Source organism: Centruroides sculpturatus, unplaced genomic scaffold, assembly GCF_000671375.1.
Source record: "Centruroides sculpturatus isolate CEXI.00-Female unplaced genomic scaffold, Cexi_2.0 scaffold301, whole genome shotgun sequence".
NCBI classification, from domain to species: Eukaryota; Metazoa; Arthropoda; class Arachnida; order Scorpiones; family Buthidae; genus Centruroides; species Centruroides sculpturatus.
The window spans coordinates 37,081-54,206 of record NW_019384595.1 but is presented as its reverse complement, the minus strand read 5'-3'; the positions used below and the strand labels follow the sequence as shown (position 1 = coordinate 54,206).

Below are 17,126 nucleotides of genomic sequence, written 5' to 3'. Positions count from 1 at the left end.
ATAGGTAAATGTGAATTTATTCCAACACCACTCCACAATGTGTCCGTTACACGAGTAATTGTGAGCAATCATGTTTTTACTGTATAACCTGAATTGTATTTATTTTTATTTTTAAAAGTATTGTATTATTTTTTAGATGTAATACTGAAGAGGAATCACTAAGATGGTGTGATTCGAAATGGATTTATATTAGAAAATAATAAAAAAATCTAGCAACGAGTTGCTTAACTTTCCGGCAACATTTCGTGGTGCCATCTGTTATCATATTTTATTTAAAAACTTTTCTCCATTTTATAATAGTTAAAAATATAAAAAGATAATTTTGAGGGTAGGAATGAGTTTTATAAATAAAAAAAAATTGTAAATGCTAATAACAAGTAAAATGGTCATTAAGTCGAACCCTACTGGAGATACACACGATCCCCCTTTATTTTCCCATCCCTCGACCTTTAATCACCAAAATTTAATAATATCAATCACCCTAATGAACAAACCTCCCTGCAAAATTTCAGAAATTATTCTAATATCTAATGTAATGCTTAATACGTTCCTGTACGTCCCCTCATATATTTAATGAATAGCTGCAGTGGACGGCCAGATCACCGAGAATTCAAGGTGGCAGCCTACCGCTATGAGGGACCCAGGATCGAATAGTCTCCAGGAATTTTTCGGCGGGTGGTCCGTTCAGATATGTTGGGCCCTGTCCCTCACCACCTGGTCCCCCATTGTGGGCCTAGCCGAATCCATAATGGGCTTACAAAAAGAGGCCTTCTTAGTGTCCACAAGGCGGCGAGTTTAAAAAAAAAAATGGCTGCAATGGTTACTTCAGATTGCTGCTCCAAAAGCCTAGGATCAAATCCAGTGTGTGATTTCTTGATTTTTGTCATGCTGGCAACATTCAGAATTCAACTGCATAAAGGCAGTTACTTCTGTGAATTTGCATCATATGGCAGTTACTGGACTTCCTGTGTATATTCAAAAGGATGAGGTCTACCCTTCAACTTCTGCTTGATCCTGGTTCCAACGAGTGTAAATGATCTCTCTCACAATCCACATCATGATTCTATATAATTGTTTTGAATTAATATTTTGATGATGTCAAAATTCTATAAAAATATTCTACTTATAGATAAATTTGTCCATAATTCATTCTAAATATGTTCTACAAGTTGTGCATATTTTCAAAAAATATTAATATTTCTTCCAAAACATAGCATTTATAATTTATTTGCATTTTCATGATCAGCATTATATTTAGATTCTGTAATTTTCCAAGTATATCACATATTTTTATACAACCTTAAATGGGGAAACTGTTTCCCCACTGAAAATTGTATAAAAATAATAACTGTGAAATACATATTCAAAACAAAGTTTTAGTCAAATGTAGATGTCAAACACTTACATCCTAAATCATCTAGTCACATCTGTGTCACTGGATGGAAGCATATCTTGTCCATCAGACAACTCTGAGTTTAATTCTGAATAGAACCATATTCTTTCCTTCTTTCTCTTGATAATGGTCCTATAATTATCAAATAGAAGGCATTTAACAATATAAAGTAAGACATTATTTTATCATATTCATATGTGATGATTTGCTCTACATTTTTAAATCAACAGAAATATGGAGAATTGGTAATATTGATAATATTTTATTATACAGATTGGTAATATTTTATTATATCTGTATTTTATTATACAAATTACTGCTGAATTAACATTTACTGATGATTTTGTAATATTAAGTAAACTCTTTGTTTGCAAAATACAAATTTTTTGTAGTGAACATTAATGGTCCATCTCCATTCTCTGTTAAACAAGATAGCAAGACTTATTTTTAGAAATTTTCATGGGCCAGTACCAGACAGAGCCGGCCCTACCATAGGGCGAACAGAGCAGCCGCTCCAGGCGCTAAGTCCTAGGGGGCGCCTCAGTGGTAAAGAAAATTAACAAAAAAAATATTTTTTTCACTTTTTGATATTTTAATTGTAAGCATGTGGCCAGTATGTGAATGGCCTTATCTGCTGAGAGGTGCTTGGGTCAAGTGCGTGAGCCACCTCCAGGTGCCATAATAGGATCTCGCTCCATCCTAAAACTTGCCTCGAGCTGGCACTGGTACCAGATTTAGGTTTGTTTTGATTCTAAAAAGTAAGTTATATAAAAAAGCCCTTTCTTTCCACCAAATAAATAAATAAATTTAAAAGCATGCAAATTCTAAGCTTTAGTCTCTTTCTAAACTGTAATTCATTTAGTTTCAGTAAATCTGGCTCATGATATGATGCAAATACACAGAGCCGTAACTAGGCAGGTGCAGCAGGTGCACCCGCACAGGGCCCACTTGGAAGGGGGGCCCAAACTGCCGTTCGCAAGAAATTATATTTTTAAATTTAAAATTTTTCCGCCTTTCTACAGCGCGGTTTGGCGATTACATTTCGCCTTACTTAGACCCTAGATGTCTGGTCACCAGTGTTCCCAACTATGGCGACTTTTAGAGGGACGTAGCGAGGTAGCGGAGACCTCAGACAAATCAGCCAAAAGTAGCGACTTTTGAGATTTTTTAATTTATTTTTTGAGAAATTTAAATTTATGTTTATAGTTTTCAAATTTACAGATTTTTCTCTACTTTATAGAGCTCTCTGGCAACTACTAATATTATTACGATATACAAAACTGTATTTCTAGATTTTTCTACAGTGTGCAGAGCTAGAAATCTGTAAAGGTAACATTTTGTAACAAAAATAAATCTGCCCGAGGATTTTTTTAAAATTACTAAATTGAAAACGGTAACTCCCGAATAAAATCTTAGTCTCGAGGTTGTAAAAGGCGTGCAGAAATTCTGACATCATTTTTTGCTTTATAGTGGTACGCATATGTGGTGTATACCTGAACGGCGGATTAAGCGGTAAGCGAACTATGCGGGCGCGTAGGGCCCCGAAGGGGCTCCCGCAGTCTTTAAAATGCTACTGAAAAAAGGGATTGCGAAAACGCAGAAGATAGAAATAGTCCAAAAAAACGCTTCGATATATATAGATACATGGAAGTAATAAATGATATAGCTTTATGGCCAACAATATTAACAGATGCTATTATTGATCATATTCTTAAAACAAACCAAAAAGTATAGAAAAGGGATTTCTTAATAAACGAAAAAAAAGAGTTAAGATAATGGAAATAGATAAAACACCAGATGAAGGAAGTAACTTGACACCCGAAAAATTATTTAAAATACAAATTTACAGTGTTCTTGACACTCTATTGTGTCAAATAGATTGGCGTTATGAAAAAATGAAAACTATCTGTGACGATTTTTGCTTTCGCTGTGGCTGGTCTTTACAATGCATGAGTTTGCTGATTTAAAAAAATCGGCTGCAGATCTCGCTATTAAATATAGCAAAGATTTAAAAAAGTACGAATTCACAAGTGAAATTGAAAGTTTTAATTTTGAAGTAACGACTCTTATACAAAATATAGAAACTGCATCTCCGCTTAATATTCTACAGGCTCTTCATGATTTTGGTTTAATTGAGTCTTACCCAAATATCAATGTCGCTCTTCGAATATTTCTAACTCTTCCCGTTTCTATTGCTTCGTGCGAGAGAAGTTTTAGCAAGTTAAACTTAATAAAAAATTATTTAAGATCAACTATCGGACAAGAACGATTATCCAATATTTCTATTATTTCAATAGAATACAATATCGTTAAAAATATTAATTATGATGGTGTAATTAATGAATTTGCTGAAATGAAAGCCAGAAAAATTCAATTAAAATAAATCTTATTAAAAATCTTTTGTAATGTATTTGTTTTATTATTTTCCCAAAACCGAATAAATTAAGGGGCCTAAATGCAAATTCTTGCACGGGGCACGGGAATGGCCAGTTACGGCTCTGCAAATACATATGGCATATATATCCCTCATCATTATCATTCCAATGTTGGCTTGACCACTAAGAAGGAAATGAAAAGATGCTATTTTAATGTTTCTTTCATTCCCATTAAAGGTTTTAAATACCAGTACAGTACATAAATATAAATATTAAATCTCAAAGATTTTAATTGGATTTAAATGTGTTATTAATTAATTAAATTTTTTTCTCAAATCTTTTTTTAATTCACACTGTATTACATTTTGAATTTTTAAAATATGTTCCCATTATATGTAATTTCTATAATTATATATTTTATAAGCTGTAGACATTTAAAATATATTTGAATTTTAAATGTTAAAGTAATTTTAATCTGATTAATTTCATTAATTATTGAAATAAAAGAATAAATTATTCAAAAGAATTTGCCTTAGTACCAATTATTTGAATTGTTCAAAATATTATGTCAATGAATGTTACTTTTTGCTTTAACTTGTAATTGATAAGGTTATTAACATCTTTATTATTTAAATATAATGAAATTTTATACAGAATTTTTATAATACTGATTATATTTACAGTACAAGGGATGCAATTAGCTAAGTTCACAATATGTACTTTCATAATACATTTTGAATATATGATTAATCCTAAAACTGATACCTGATAATATTTATAATAATGTAATAAATACTAATACTGTATATTATTATAATCATTAACAAATATAGTCTAAAATAAATTTTTTTACACAGGATGATTCATAAATACATCAAGCTGAATGAAATTATGTGGCATCAAAAAAAAAGGTATAAAGTGTAAAAATATCACATCCTACAGAAATGCAAGTATTAAAAGTTTTGCAATATTGTATAACTCAAACAATTATTTAAAGCATAAGAAAAGCTATATTAGATAATTGAAAAATAATTTCTGAATTGGTAAATAGAAAAACTTTTTACATTTTATATTTATTTTTTGATGCTGAGTTGTCTTTATATTTAGGATACACATATGAATTGGATAGAGAGGGAATGTTGCTATAACAACAACATTCCCTATTCTGATAAGATGGATAATATATTTGTAAAATCAATTTCTTTCTTTCTTACAAAAAATATATTACTCACATATGAAACAATTACACTGATTTAATAAATATATTACAATTCCACTCTGTACATTGTAATATTCTGCTCCAAAAGTGCAATGAAGAGTTTTATAATTATTCATTAAAATAACATAATTCTTAATTATAAACCATTTACCAATATATCATTAATGAAAATAGAGATATGAAATCACACTTTACTGTCAGCCAAATTTTTTGGATGTATTTCTTTTTCCATGTGAACCATCTTCATCTCTTGCTGTCGAACACGAGTGTATGCAGCTGATCCACCCAACACAACCATATTGCTAGTCCACCAAAGAAATGGCTTGTGTTCATGAAACCACATAACTGCAAGAACTGTCTGAAAGCAAGCTTTTGCTGTACCACTTATATTATGTGTGAGTGGTGATGTAAACTGAGAAAAGAGAAGAAAATGTTTAGTTTAATTTAAAACATTTCTAATAAAACCTATATTGGACCTACCTTGATTTGAAGACCAGTAACATAACCAATAGCAAATCCAAAAATACCACCAACAATCATTAATAACCAAAAGAATGCATCATCCAGCTTTTCATAATTCATAACAGTTGTGACTTCTCCAGTTATTAATATTAAGAAAGAAAATAATACAAGGGCATTGACATTATTATAAAAAGTTAGTAGCCAAATACTTCCATCAACAACTGGTAGCATTTTCTTTGTATAAATGGAATATAGAGAAACTGAGAAACTTGCTATAATGCCTGCTGCAACTCCAAATATTGACAACGTTCCTGTAAAAAAGTTGTATTGAATGTATTAATTTTAGAAATGCATTTAACAGATAAATTCAATTATTGAAATTACAAAGTAAATTATATCATCTAGTCATTTAGATTCAAAACAATATTTGATTTGTATATTACAGGCTACCCCAAGTTATAAAAGAATAAAAGCATAAACCATTCTCATAACTGGACATTTCACACAAGTTAAATTACAAGTAAAGAAAAAAGAAAAAGAAGAAAAATTCAATATGGAATTTTTAGACTGTATCTGAGGGTGAAGGGCATGTTGTAGACTAGTTCTAGAAGTGTGGCAGTGGACTGTGAAATGGATAAGCCAGGATCCAATCTTGATAGCTGCTGGCTTCTGCCTATTGCATTTTATGCAAATGTAAGGTAAATCTAATCTTACCAATGGGTACTGGTGTGTGATCTTGTAGGAATCTTGGAGTAGCCAGTCCAATTGACATGGGAAATGGCTACTCCATCCACCTCTCTAGCTAGGTTGAAAATAAAATTGCTTGTCTTCTGTCCGTGATATTTCTTAACAGCATATTATACAAGACTAAAGATGACATGCATATAATTTACATGCATATAATATTTGTGGAATTTTTACTAAGGATTTACCCGTTACCATCTGGTCTCATGGAAAGACAACATACTAAACTGAGTTGCAAAGACAACTATGAATCAGTGGAATAAAAAATGCTGTCCTGAAAGAAAGATATTCTAAATTATGAAAAAGAAAGATATCAGATTTGTAACAAATTGATCCTACTAACTTCTGTTTTGATCTTATTGAAATAAATCTTAAAATAGGTCACAAAACTGAATGACTGTTTTATAAATTATCTATTAATACAATATTTGATAGAAAATTATTTACATGATCTTCCACTTTTATTTTGAAATAACAAAATGACTAAGATAAAACCTTTCTCACTTTGTTTCTAGCTGTTTAAAAACTGGGTACAAATGTTTTCGGCCTTCTTCCTCAGGTACACTGTGGTCTGTTGGAACGTCGGTTGGTAGATATTCAAACAGTGTCACTGTTTACATAAGTTTTGTCTTACCAGTGACGTCATTGTTGTTGATAAGGTTTAGACGATACTGAGGGCATTAAATTTTCTTTTGATATAAAATTTAAGGTGTGTGGATGACTATTGATGGGATAATTGCTAAAGTTGGAGAAAATAAAATTGGAAAATACACGCACTAAGTAAAGAAGATGCACTAGAGCTTGCTGAGTGTAGATTGGCCTGCTTAGATAGGGGGTTACCGGGGAGTGATGTCATAGTTGATACCGAAGTATAGACAATGTTGACGTCGTCAATTAACCTTTGATACAATAAGAAAAGGTGTGCGAATGACTATAGATGGGTTATAAGTGCTACGCTCGGAAAGCAGAATTGGAAAATAAACGTGATAAGTAAAAACAAAAAAAAGCGCTAAGGGTTGCAAAAGGTTCGGTGAGGGTGGATTAGTCTATTTAGTTTAAGGGGTTATCGAAGAGTGATTTCCATGCAAAGGAGAGCGAGTCTGCATCTCTGCTGTTGATACAACTCTCTTTGAGGGATTGCGCAAATATTTCAATGGTTTCAACTGTTCTAAGTTTGCTATTATCAAGCGTAGGAATAATAATCTTCACCTCTTCCCATTTGGTCATTATATTTGGTTCGCTTGCAAATTGGGCTAGGGTGGAAGTGAACTTTTTGTTGTATGTGTCATATTTGTGTTCAGCTATCCTTCTTTTAAGTGATCTATTGGTTGAGCCAATGTATGTTAGTTTTTTGCTTGGATTGGATGTGGTGTCCTCTCGTGGGATTGTGTAAACTCCTGGTCTCCTGGCTTTGCTGCATTTGTCCTTGGGATTAGCCAGAAGTTTATAAATCATAGGGTTGCGTTTGTATGTGAGAGTAGCTTTGACATTTTTGGTTATGAGTTTAAAAGCTTTGCTCATTCTAGGTCGAAATTGACTATAATGTGCTTACTTGTTGCTTTAGAGGTTTGGAGTTGACCACTTTGGTTGTTAAGCATCTATGTATTTTTGTGCAAGCCTATTAATTAGTTTACTGTTGTAACCATGGGCTGTGGCGAGGCACTTGATGCGTTGGATTTCTTGTAGCGTGTCCTTAATGCTAAAGAAATGGGTAAAAGCTCTATGGGTTAGAGCCCTGAAAGCAGATATTTTATAAGTAAATGGGTCATTCGAGGTTACAGGGATGAAGAAAGATTGTGGATTAGGGTTATGGAATACGTTTGTGGTTATGCAACCATGATTCAGGAATATATTGAGGTCAAGGAAATGGGCCATCCTATCATTCTGTTGGTCTAACTTTAACTTAAATCCAAATGGATTGTTGTTCATGATCTGCAGCACAGCATTTAAATCTGGCTTGGATCGCCAAATGATGAGAATATCATCGACATAGTGCATGAAAAGAACGATAGTGTTGCGTTGAAGGATTCTAAGACTTGGCTATCTAATTTTCTAACAACTAATTCACAGAGGTCCCCAGAGACGGGGCTACCTATTGAAACTCCTTTTTTGAAAATAGATTTGCTGGTTGAAGGTGAAGAATGAGGTGTAGCACATTAGATGGGCTAGTTGTAAAACCTGCTTGTGGAATTTAGGCTTGGGTGGAGAGGCTTGGAAGAGGAAATCCCTAAGGGCACAGAAGCATGGTTCCAATTTAATGAAAGGATATACAGCTTCAAAGTCTAGAATTGTAATACATGCATACAAACACAACCCTACGATTTATAAACTTCTGGCTAATCCCAAGGACAAATGCAGCAAAGCCAGGAGACCAGGAGTTTACACAATCCCACGAGAGGACACCACATCCAATCCAAGCAAAAAACTAACATACATTGGCTCAACCAATAGATCACTTAAAAGAAGGATAGCTGAACACAAATATGACACATACAACAAAAAGTTCACTTCCACCCTAGCCCAATTTGCAAGCGAACCAAATATAATGACCAAATGGGAAGAGGTGAAGATTATTATTCCTACGCTTGATAATAGCAAACTTAGAACAGTTGAAACCATTGAAATATTTGCGCAATCCCTCAAAGAGAGTTGTATCAACAGCAGAGATGCAGACTCGCTCTCCTTTGCATGGAAATCACTCTTCGATAACCCCTTAAACTAAATAGACTAATCCACCCTCACCGAACCTTTTGCAACCCTTAGCGCTTTTTTTTGTTTTTACTTATCACGTTTATTTTCCAATTCTGCTTTCTGAGCGTAGCACTTATAACCCATCTATAGTCATTCGCACACCTTTTCTTATTGTATCAAAGGTTAATTGACGACGTCAACATTGTCTATACTTCGGTATCAACTATGACATCACTCCCCGGTAACCCCCTATCTAAGCAGGCCAATCTACACTCAGCAAGCTCTAGTGCATCTTCTTTACTTAGTGTGTGTATTTTCCAATTTTATTTTCTCCAACTTTAGCAATTATCCCATCAATAGTCATCCACACACCTTAAATTTTATATCAAAAGAAAATTTAATGCCCTCAGTATCGTCTAAACCTTATCAACAACAATGACGTCACTGGTAAGACAAAACTTATGTAAACAGTGACACCGTTTGGATATCTACCAACCAACGTTCCAACAGACCACAGTGTACCTGAGTAAGGCCTTTTAAAAAGGCCAAAAACGTTTGTACCCAGTCTTTAAACAGCTAGAAACAAAGTGAGAAAGGTTTTGTCTTAGTCATTTTAAATAGTTCTAGCTCCAAATGCATAGAAGAAATAACAAAAGATCATATAGTAAGATTGTAATATAAATTCAAATAAACCTTTATTAATGATAAAAATTAGCATAATTATAGAACAACAAATATTACTGGAGTTGTATTAGTAATAATAAGAACTGAGTTTATATTTTAGTAATTGTAGTAAGATTTTTCTGAGAGTTTTAGGCCATGAGGAGGTGACAAGAAGACAAGAAGAAAACAGAAAAAAAAGAGAAAAAGGATGAAAAAAGTAATAAAGAAGTAGAAAGAACCACTACAGTAATTACTCATAATTAGTAAATAAAAACTGAGCTAATTCGAAGAGGATGTTAATGTTTTTCTCAGAAATCACTCTTTATATATAGTTACAGTTAGTCAATGCTTCTACGTTATTCTTTCCTGAATGGCTGCATGTTTGCAACCATTTGTTTACATAGGGGGTGGCCAATCATCTGGTAATTTCTTTTTATACATTTTTTACAACTGTTTTCTACCTGTTTGCTCATAAAACACTTTATAATTTGTTTTATTACTTGTATCATTATTATAAATTACCAAACAATCGCCTAAATATCGGGCTATAATTAAATGATTGGAATAAAGTAATTTGACATTAGAGGTAGGCGTTAGGCGCCATCTCTTAAGTAAATTAAAATTTTAGGTGATCGTTTGGTAATAATATGTAAAATAATAGTAATAATGTAAAATAAAATAAATAATAATGATACAATATAAATAACAACTNCCGTTACACGAGTAATTGTGAGCAATCATGTTTTTACTGTATAACCTGAATTGTATTTATTTTTATTTTTAAAAGTATTGTATTATTTTTTAGATGTAATACTGAAGAGGAATCACTAAGATAGTGCGATTCGAAATGGATTTATATTAGAAAATAATAAAAAAATCTAGCAACGAGTTGCTTAACTTTCCGGCAACATTTCGTGGTGCCATCTGTTATCATATTTTATTTAAAAACTTTTCTCCATTTTATAATAGTTAAAAATATAAAAAGATAATTTTGAGGGTAGGAATGAGTTTTATAAATAAAAAAAAATTGTAAATGCTAATAACAAGTAAAATGGTCATTAAGTCGAACCCTACTGGAGATACACACGATCCCCCTTTATTTTCCCATCCCTCGACCTTTAATCACCAAAATTTAATAATATCAATCACCCTAATGAACAAACCTCCCTGCAAAATTTCAGAAATTATTCTAATATCTAATGTAATGCTTAATACGTTCCTGTACGTCCCCTCATATATTTAATGAATAGCTGCAGTGGACGGCCAGATCACCGAGAATTCAAGGTGGCAGCCTACCGCTATGAGGGACCCAGGATCGAATAGTCTCCAGGAATTTTTCGGCGGGTGGTCCGTTCAGATATGTTGGGCCCTGTCCCTCACCACCTGGTCCCCCATTGTGGGCCTAGCCGAATCCATAATGGGCTTACAAAAAGAGGCCTTCTTAGTGTCCACAAGGCGGCGAGTTTAAAAAAAAAATGGCTGCAATGGTTACTTCAGATTGCTGCTCCAAAAGCCTAGGATCAAATCCAGTGTGTGATTTCTTGATTTTTGTCATGCTGGCAACATTCAGAATTCAACTGCATAAAGGCAGTTACTTCTGTGAATTTGCATCATATGGCAGCTACTGGACTTCCTGTGTATATTCAAAAGGATGAGGTCTACCCTTCAACTTCTGCTTGATCCTGGTTCCAACGAGTGTAAATGATCTCTCTCACAATCCACATCATGATTCTATATAATTGTTTTGAATTAATATTTTGATGATGTCAAAATTCTATAAAAATATTCTACTTATAGATAAATTTGTCCATAATTCATTCTAAATATGTTCTACAAGTTGTGCATATTTTCAAAAAATATTAATATTTCTTCCAAAACATAGCATTTATAATTTATTTGCATTTTCATGATCAGCATTATATTTAGATTCTGTAATTTTCCAAGTATATCACATATTTTTATACAACCTTAAATGGGGAAACTGTTTCCCCACTGAAAATTGTATAAAAATAATAACTGTGAAATACATATTCAAAACAAAGTTTTAGTCAAATGTAGATGTCAAACACTTACATCCTAAATCATCTAGTCACATCTGTGTCACTGGATGGAAGCATATCTTGTCCATCAGACAACTCTGAGTTTAATTCTGAATAGAACCATATTCTTTCCTTCTTTCTCTTGATAATGGTCCTATAATTATCAAATAGAAGGCATTTAACAATATAAAGTAAGACATTATTTTATCATATTCATATGTGATGATTTGCTCTACATTTTTAAATCAACAGAAATATGGAGAATTGGTAATATTGATAATATTTTATTATACAGATTGGTAATATTTTATTATATCTGTATTTTATTATACAAATTACTGCTGAATTAACATTTACTGATGATTTTGTAATATTAAGTAAACTCTTTGTTTGCAAAATACAAATTTTTTGTAGTGAACATTAATGGTCCATCTCCATTCTCTGTTAAACAAGATAGCAAGACTTATTTTTAGAAATTTTCATGGGCCAGTACCAGACAGAGCCGGCCCTACCATAGGGCGAACAGAGCAGCCGCTCCAGGCGCTAAGTCCTAGGGGGCGCCTCAGTGGTAAAGAAAATTAACAAAAAAAATTTTTTTTTTCACTTTTTGATATTTTAATTGTAAGCATGTGGCCAGTATGTGAATGGCCTTATCTGCTGAGAGGTGCTTGGGTCAAGTGCGTGGGCCACCTCCAGGTGCCATAATAGGATCTCGCTCCATCCTAAAACTTGCCTCGAGCTGGCACTGGTACCAGATTTAGGTTTGTTTTGATTCTAAAAAGTAAGTTATATAAAAAAGCCCTTTCTTTCCACCAAATAAATAAATAAATTTAAAAGCATGCAAATTCTAAGCTTTAGTCTCTTTCTAAACTGTAATTCATTTAGTTTCAGTAAATCTGGCTCATGATATGATGCAAATACACAGAGCCGTAACTAGGCAGGTGCAGCAGGTGCACCCGCACAGGGCCCACTTGGAAGGGGGGCCCAAACTGCCGTTCGCAAGAAATTATATTTTTAAATTTAAAATTTTTCCGCCTTTCTACAGCGCGGTTTGGCGATTACATTTCGCCTTACTTAGACCCTAGATGTCTGGTCACCAGTGTTCCCAACTATGGCGACTTTTAGAGGGACGTAGCGAGGTAGCGGAGACCTCAGACAAATCAGCCAAAAGTAGCGACTTTTGAGATTTTTTCATTTATTTTTTGAGAAATTTAAATTTATGTTTATAGTTTTCAAATTTACAGATTTTTCTCTATTTTACGGATGAGTTGGTTCTGTCGCCGGCCTGCAGGTGTTGATGGACTCCGAACGTTAAGGTCACAATATGTCAACCAGACGAACATGCATGCGTCTCATGTAACACCTAATATTTCTTGAATTTCTGTAATGGTTTGCTCTGTCCCATCAGTTATTCTGTTTCACACCTGAAGATCTCACAGCAGTTTGAAAATGTCTGTGGTGATCTTTATCTTGCATTTTTTATACCACACCAGTTATAGGTTCTAAGAGTGTAGTATAAAAAACATATCACGCTGGCCAGAGAGACTTTTGGAAAAGACCTTTTGCAGGACAATGAGAACACTCTTGGAAATCATAAAAATGTATTCACAAATATCTTCACTGAGGTGTTGTGCACTGCTTTTGCACATTTCTTGTGGACATTGTGAGAGTTGTTTTTGAAAGAGCTCACATTGTCATCTAAAAGGAAGTATAACAGGCTGACAATAGAATCAAAACTAGACATCATCAATCATTTAAACAAAGAAGAAAGTGGAGTTGTTGTGGCAGTATGCCATTTTGTATATATTAATTTAAGTATAGTTTTAGTCTTCTTTGTTCTTTGCTTTCCCTTCTAGAACTTCCTATCCCTTTCTAATCCTTCTTCTGTCCGCATGGGGGGTCTGTTCCAAGAAATATCAAACAATAGAAAGAACAATGATGGGCCAAAAGGGGAAGTAAAAGGAGGTCATTCTTGAGCTGGATCTTGGATAGAACACACAGAGGTCCTTGTGGTCTGAGGAGATCAGAAAGGACGTGCAGAGCAGTTAAGCTTTGGCGAGTACTATGTGGCTCAATAAGAGACTCGATAAAGAGTGCTTTTTTTTCAAAGCAAGAGATTTTGGATTATCACAAAATTTGGAGAATCAACTGAACTGCCTTGCGTGACAAAAGACAAGAGAAAAGCAAGAAGACTTGTCCCCAGTGGACCCCATTTTGCAAGTGAAGAACGGTATTCCCCAAAAATCCCAGGTACTTTTCACAACTAATCTCTCTATCTACCCTCTTTTAATTTCCATTTCTTATTTTCATTTAGATTGTAAGGTAGTTTTTAAGTTAATATTAATTTCGGGTTATTTTTGTTACGTGCAAAATTTTTTTTTGTCTGTACTCGTGTGTATTTCCGACATGGGAAAATCACTGGTGTTCAGCCTTAGTTGGGTTTCCAACAAAAGATCCTGTGATACTTGTTTTATGCCTTGTAAATAAACTTATATTAATTGTTTCTGTTCACGAGTCATGTCTTGGTATTCCTTATATCTCTTTCGTCGGCAAATTATATACACACATAACTATCACATTGTTTAGCCAGAAGTCATAACATAAGCCACTCATAGGAGTATGCAGGATTGACAGCTAGAGGCCTAGGGAAGTGGAGTAAGGAGTGTAAATACAGCATCAAGAAGGAACTTTCATGACTACCCTAGTAGTCTTTGCCTATGATAATGATGTGTGTGTTGCATTAGATTAAGTATGACTTTTATGCCATTTCTCCAACTTAACAGCACTTCATTGCCTGAAAAGAACAGTATATAACTATCCTTTTCAGGCAATGAAGTGGTATGGAAAAGGTTCATTTATTTGCATAAATAACCTTTTCCATAATGTCACTAGACAGTTGTGTTGTTAATTTTGTAGCAAAGATCTATTTTGTTCAAAGGAACATATGTGATTATTTCTTTTGATAAAGATAAAGTTTGGCTCTCTTTATGATTATTTTATTATCCTGACATGATGCATTAATGTAAATTTTTTAGCATTATATGGTTTGGTGTTCAGTTATCCAAACCACCTTCAGTCCCCATGATCTTAGTTCTAGTCTACCTATAAAAGCATTTATTTATAAGTAATATCATTAAAAAACACATCAATAATTTATTTTCTAAATAAAATTATTAATTCCAGGTTAAAAAATTTGTTGAAGCATGGTGCTAAGAAAAGTATATTTACTACCTTTATTATTGTTTGTTTTGATTCCTGTAACATTTCTGATCACGTAAGTATTAAGAAATTTTGTCAGATATTCTAAAAATACTAAATATTTTCAAATAACATTTATCTTGAATTAATACATTTTTAGATACGTCATATCTATCTGTCTTCATCATGTTGAAATTGAGTTTCCATATATCAGTGATACAGGAACTTACATCCCAGAGAGTTGTATTTTTGGAGAATTGCTAACTATTGTAGCACTTTTTTGTAAGTTCTGTATTTTGATTTTTATACATATTAAAGAAAATAATGATTAATATTATACTAATATTATATGCAATAGTGGTTAAAATTAAAATAAATGTTAAATGAATTGAATTTACAAGTTTAATTTTTAAACTAACCATCATCAAACAAAACTACTTTATTTGGAGATACTTTAATGCAGTGGTCCCCAACCATTTTATTGCCACGGACCAGTCAACGTTTGATATTTTACCGCGGCCCACTGATGGTATTATTTAAAACTGAAAATTTAGGGGTTAAATATTGTAGCTGAATTAATCAATGCACCTTCAACAATGGATGAAATCTTAAGAATTCTCTTTCACCTCTCCGATGTCAGCATTGTAGAGAAGTGTAAAATTTATAACCACTCAGTTATAAACCCGAGGGACAAGAACTCCTTTTCCCATACTTGTCAATATCTTCTTATTTTTTTGAATCAAATGCTGCTGTTATAGTCTCCCTCCCCCATTGTTTACTCTAGTGGAGTCTATTCCATCTTCTTTTCTTTTGACACTGTTATTCCACTTTCAGCTGTCTGACTGAAGACAATGACCCATAGGGTCAAAAACATTAGCATTATTTAAACTTCACCCACTGTTAAAGCTGCATTGATTCATTCATTCATAGTAGTTAGTTAATCCTTATAAATATTGTAATTATATGAAAAATATTATTTAAATAGTAATGGCAACAACCTATGTGAAATTTAAGCAAGTAGAACAATACTATCGTGATCATCTATCAGCAGAGTCTAGTAAAGTTTTGAAGTTCAATCTTGCAAGTTTATGGATGGGATGGATAGGTGCATTTGGAGTGACCTTGGTTGCAAATTTCCAGGTAAACTTTCTGAAATTTTTGAGATTTTAAAAACTATTTTAATTGAATTATTTATTATTTGTTTCTTTGTAGGAAACCTCTGTGTCAATAGTACATTTTATTGGTACCTTTATAGCTTTTGGATCTGGCATAGTATATATGTGGCTTCAAACCATAATGTCTTATTATGCATATCCTCTTCTGAATTCTTTAGCAGTAGCTCGTGTCAGACTTGGATTGGCTTTAATGTCATCAGTATGTTTTATCATAAGTATCCTTTTTTTGTATTTATTATATTTGTTTTTATTACATGATTATTTTGAAAAATGTAGCGACAAAAGAAAAATTATTTTTCTGAACATAACTATTTACACAGCTATTGTAACAGGAGTTATTGCTATGAAACATTTTAATGGTAAAGATCCAACAAAATGGTATCCAAAAGATGGAGTAAGTAGTAAATTAAAATTACCAATTTTTATATTAGAGTAAATTTTCACACATAACATGGTTAAAGAATTTTTAATTCATTCTAAATCAATTAAAAATTTTTTTTTCTGTTTAAATTATTAGATTTTCCTAATTGATTCATATAATAAAGATATAGCAGACCCATATATATACTGTAAGGTCTCTTTTCATGCGGATTATTTTTATGCGATTTTGAAGTTGTGCGGTTTGTATTTCATTCAAAAATTTCTTGGACAAACATACATATAGGCTTAAAAAATAATACAATTAATATTACATTTTGTTAAAAAATAAAAATTTGCCAGGACAAATTATGACATTTATAGAAAATATATTTCTTTTTGACTATACATACATAGATGAGTCTTTATCAATTTTCTGTCCCTTCACACGCTGTACGAGGCAATAACAATTCCACCGGCGAAGTCGGTCTTTCTATGTAGGCTACTGTTTGCCGTAAAATGTAAAACAGTTAATAAAATCCTCTAGCGGTAGCATAACACAATTAATATTACATTTTGTTAAAAAATAAAAATTTGCCAGGACAAATTATGACATTTATAGAAAATATATTTCTTTTTGACTATACATACATAGATGAGTCTTTATCAATTTTCTGTCCCTTCACACGCTGTACGAGGCAATAACAATTCCACCGGCGAAGTCGGCCTTTCTATGTAGGCTACCGTTCGCCGTAAAATGTAAAACAGTTAATAAAATCCTCTAGCGGTAGCATAACACAATTAATATTA

General features: G+C 32.8%; 2 protein-coding genes across 2 annotated transcripts in view; one reads left to right on the top strand and one right to left on the bottom strand.

Annotated features, from left to right (window-relative positions):
* Positions 1-4,383: 4,383 nt before the first annotated feature.
* LOC111624857 (GDP-fucose transporter 1-like) overlaps positions 4,384-17,126 on the bottom strand; it is a 34,910-nt gene continuing 22,167 nt past the window's right edge. Inside the window, exons 6-7 of the mRNA XM_023367817.1 lie at positions 5,468-5,760; positions 4,384-5,399 (exon numbers count right to left, since the gene is read on the bottom strand). Coding sequence (XP_023223585.1) covers positions 5,172-5,399; positions 5,468-5,760 — 521 coding nt within the window. The 3' untranslated portion in view covers positions 4,384-5,171. The remainder of the gene's footprint in view (positions 5,400-5,467; positions 5,761-17,126) is intronic.
* On the top strand, positions 12,851-16,422 carry LOC111624858 (DNA damage-regulated autophagy modulator protein 2-like). Its single transcript, XM_023367818.1, has 5 exons — positions 12,851-14,860; positions 14,945-15,066; positions 15,770-15,924; positions 15,997-16,174; positions 16,280-16,422. Exons 1-5 carry the CDS (start codon positions 14,790-14,792, stop codon positions 16,393-16,395), a joined length of 642 nt encoding a protein of 213 aa, XP_023223586.1. The 5' UTR covers positions 12,851-14,789; the 3' UTR covers positions 16,396-16,422.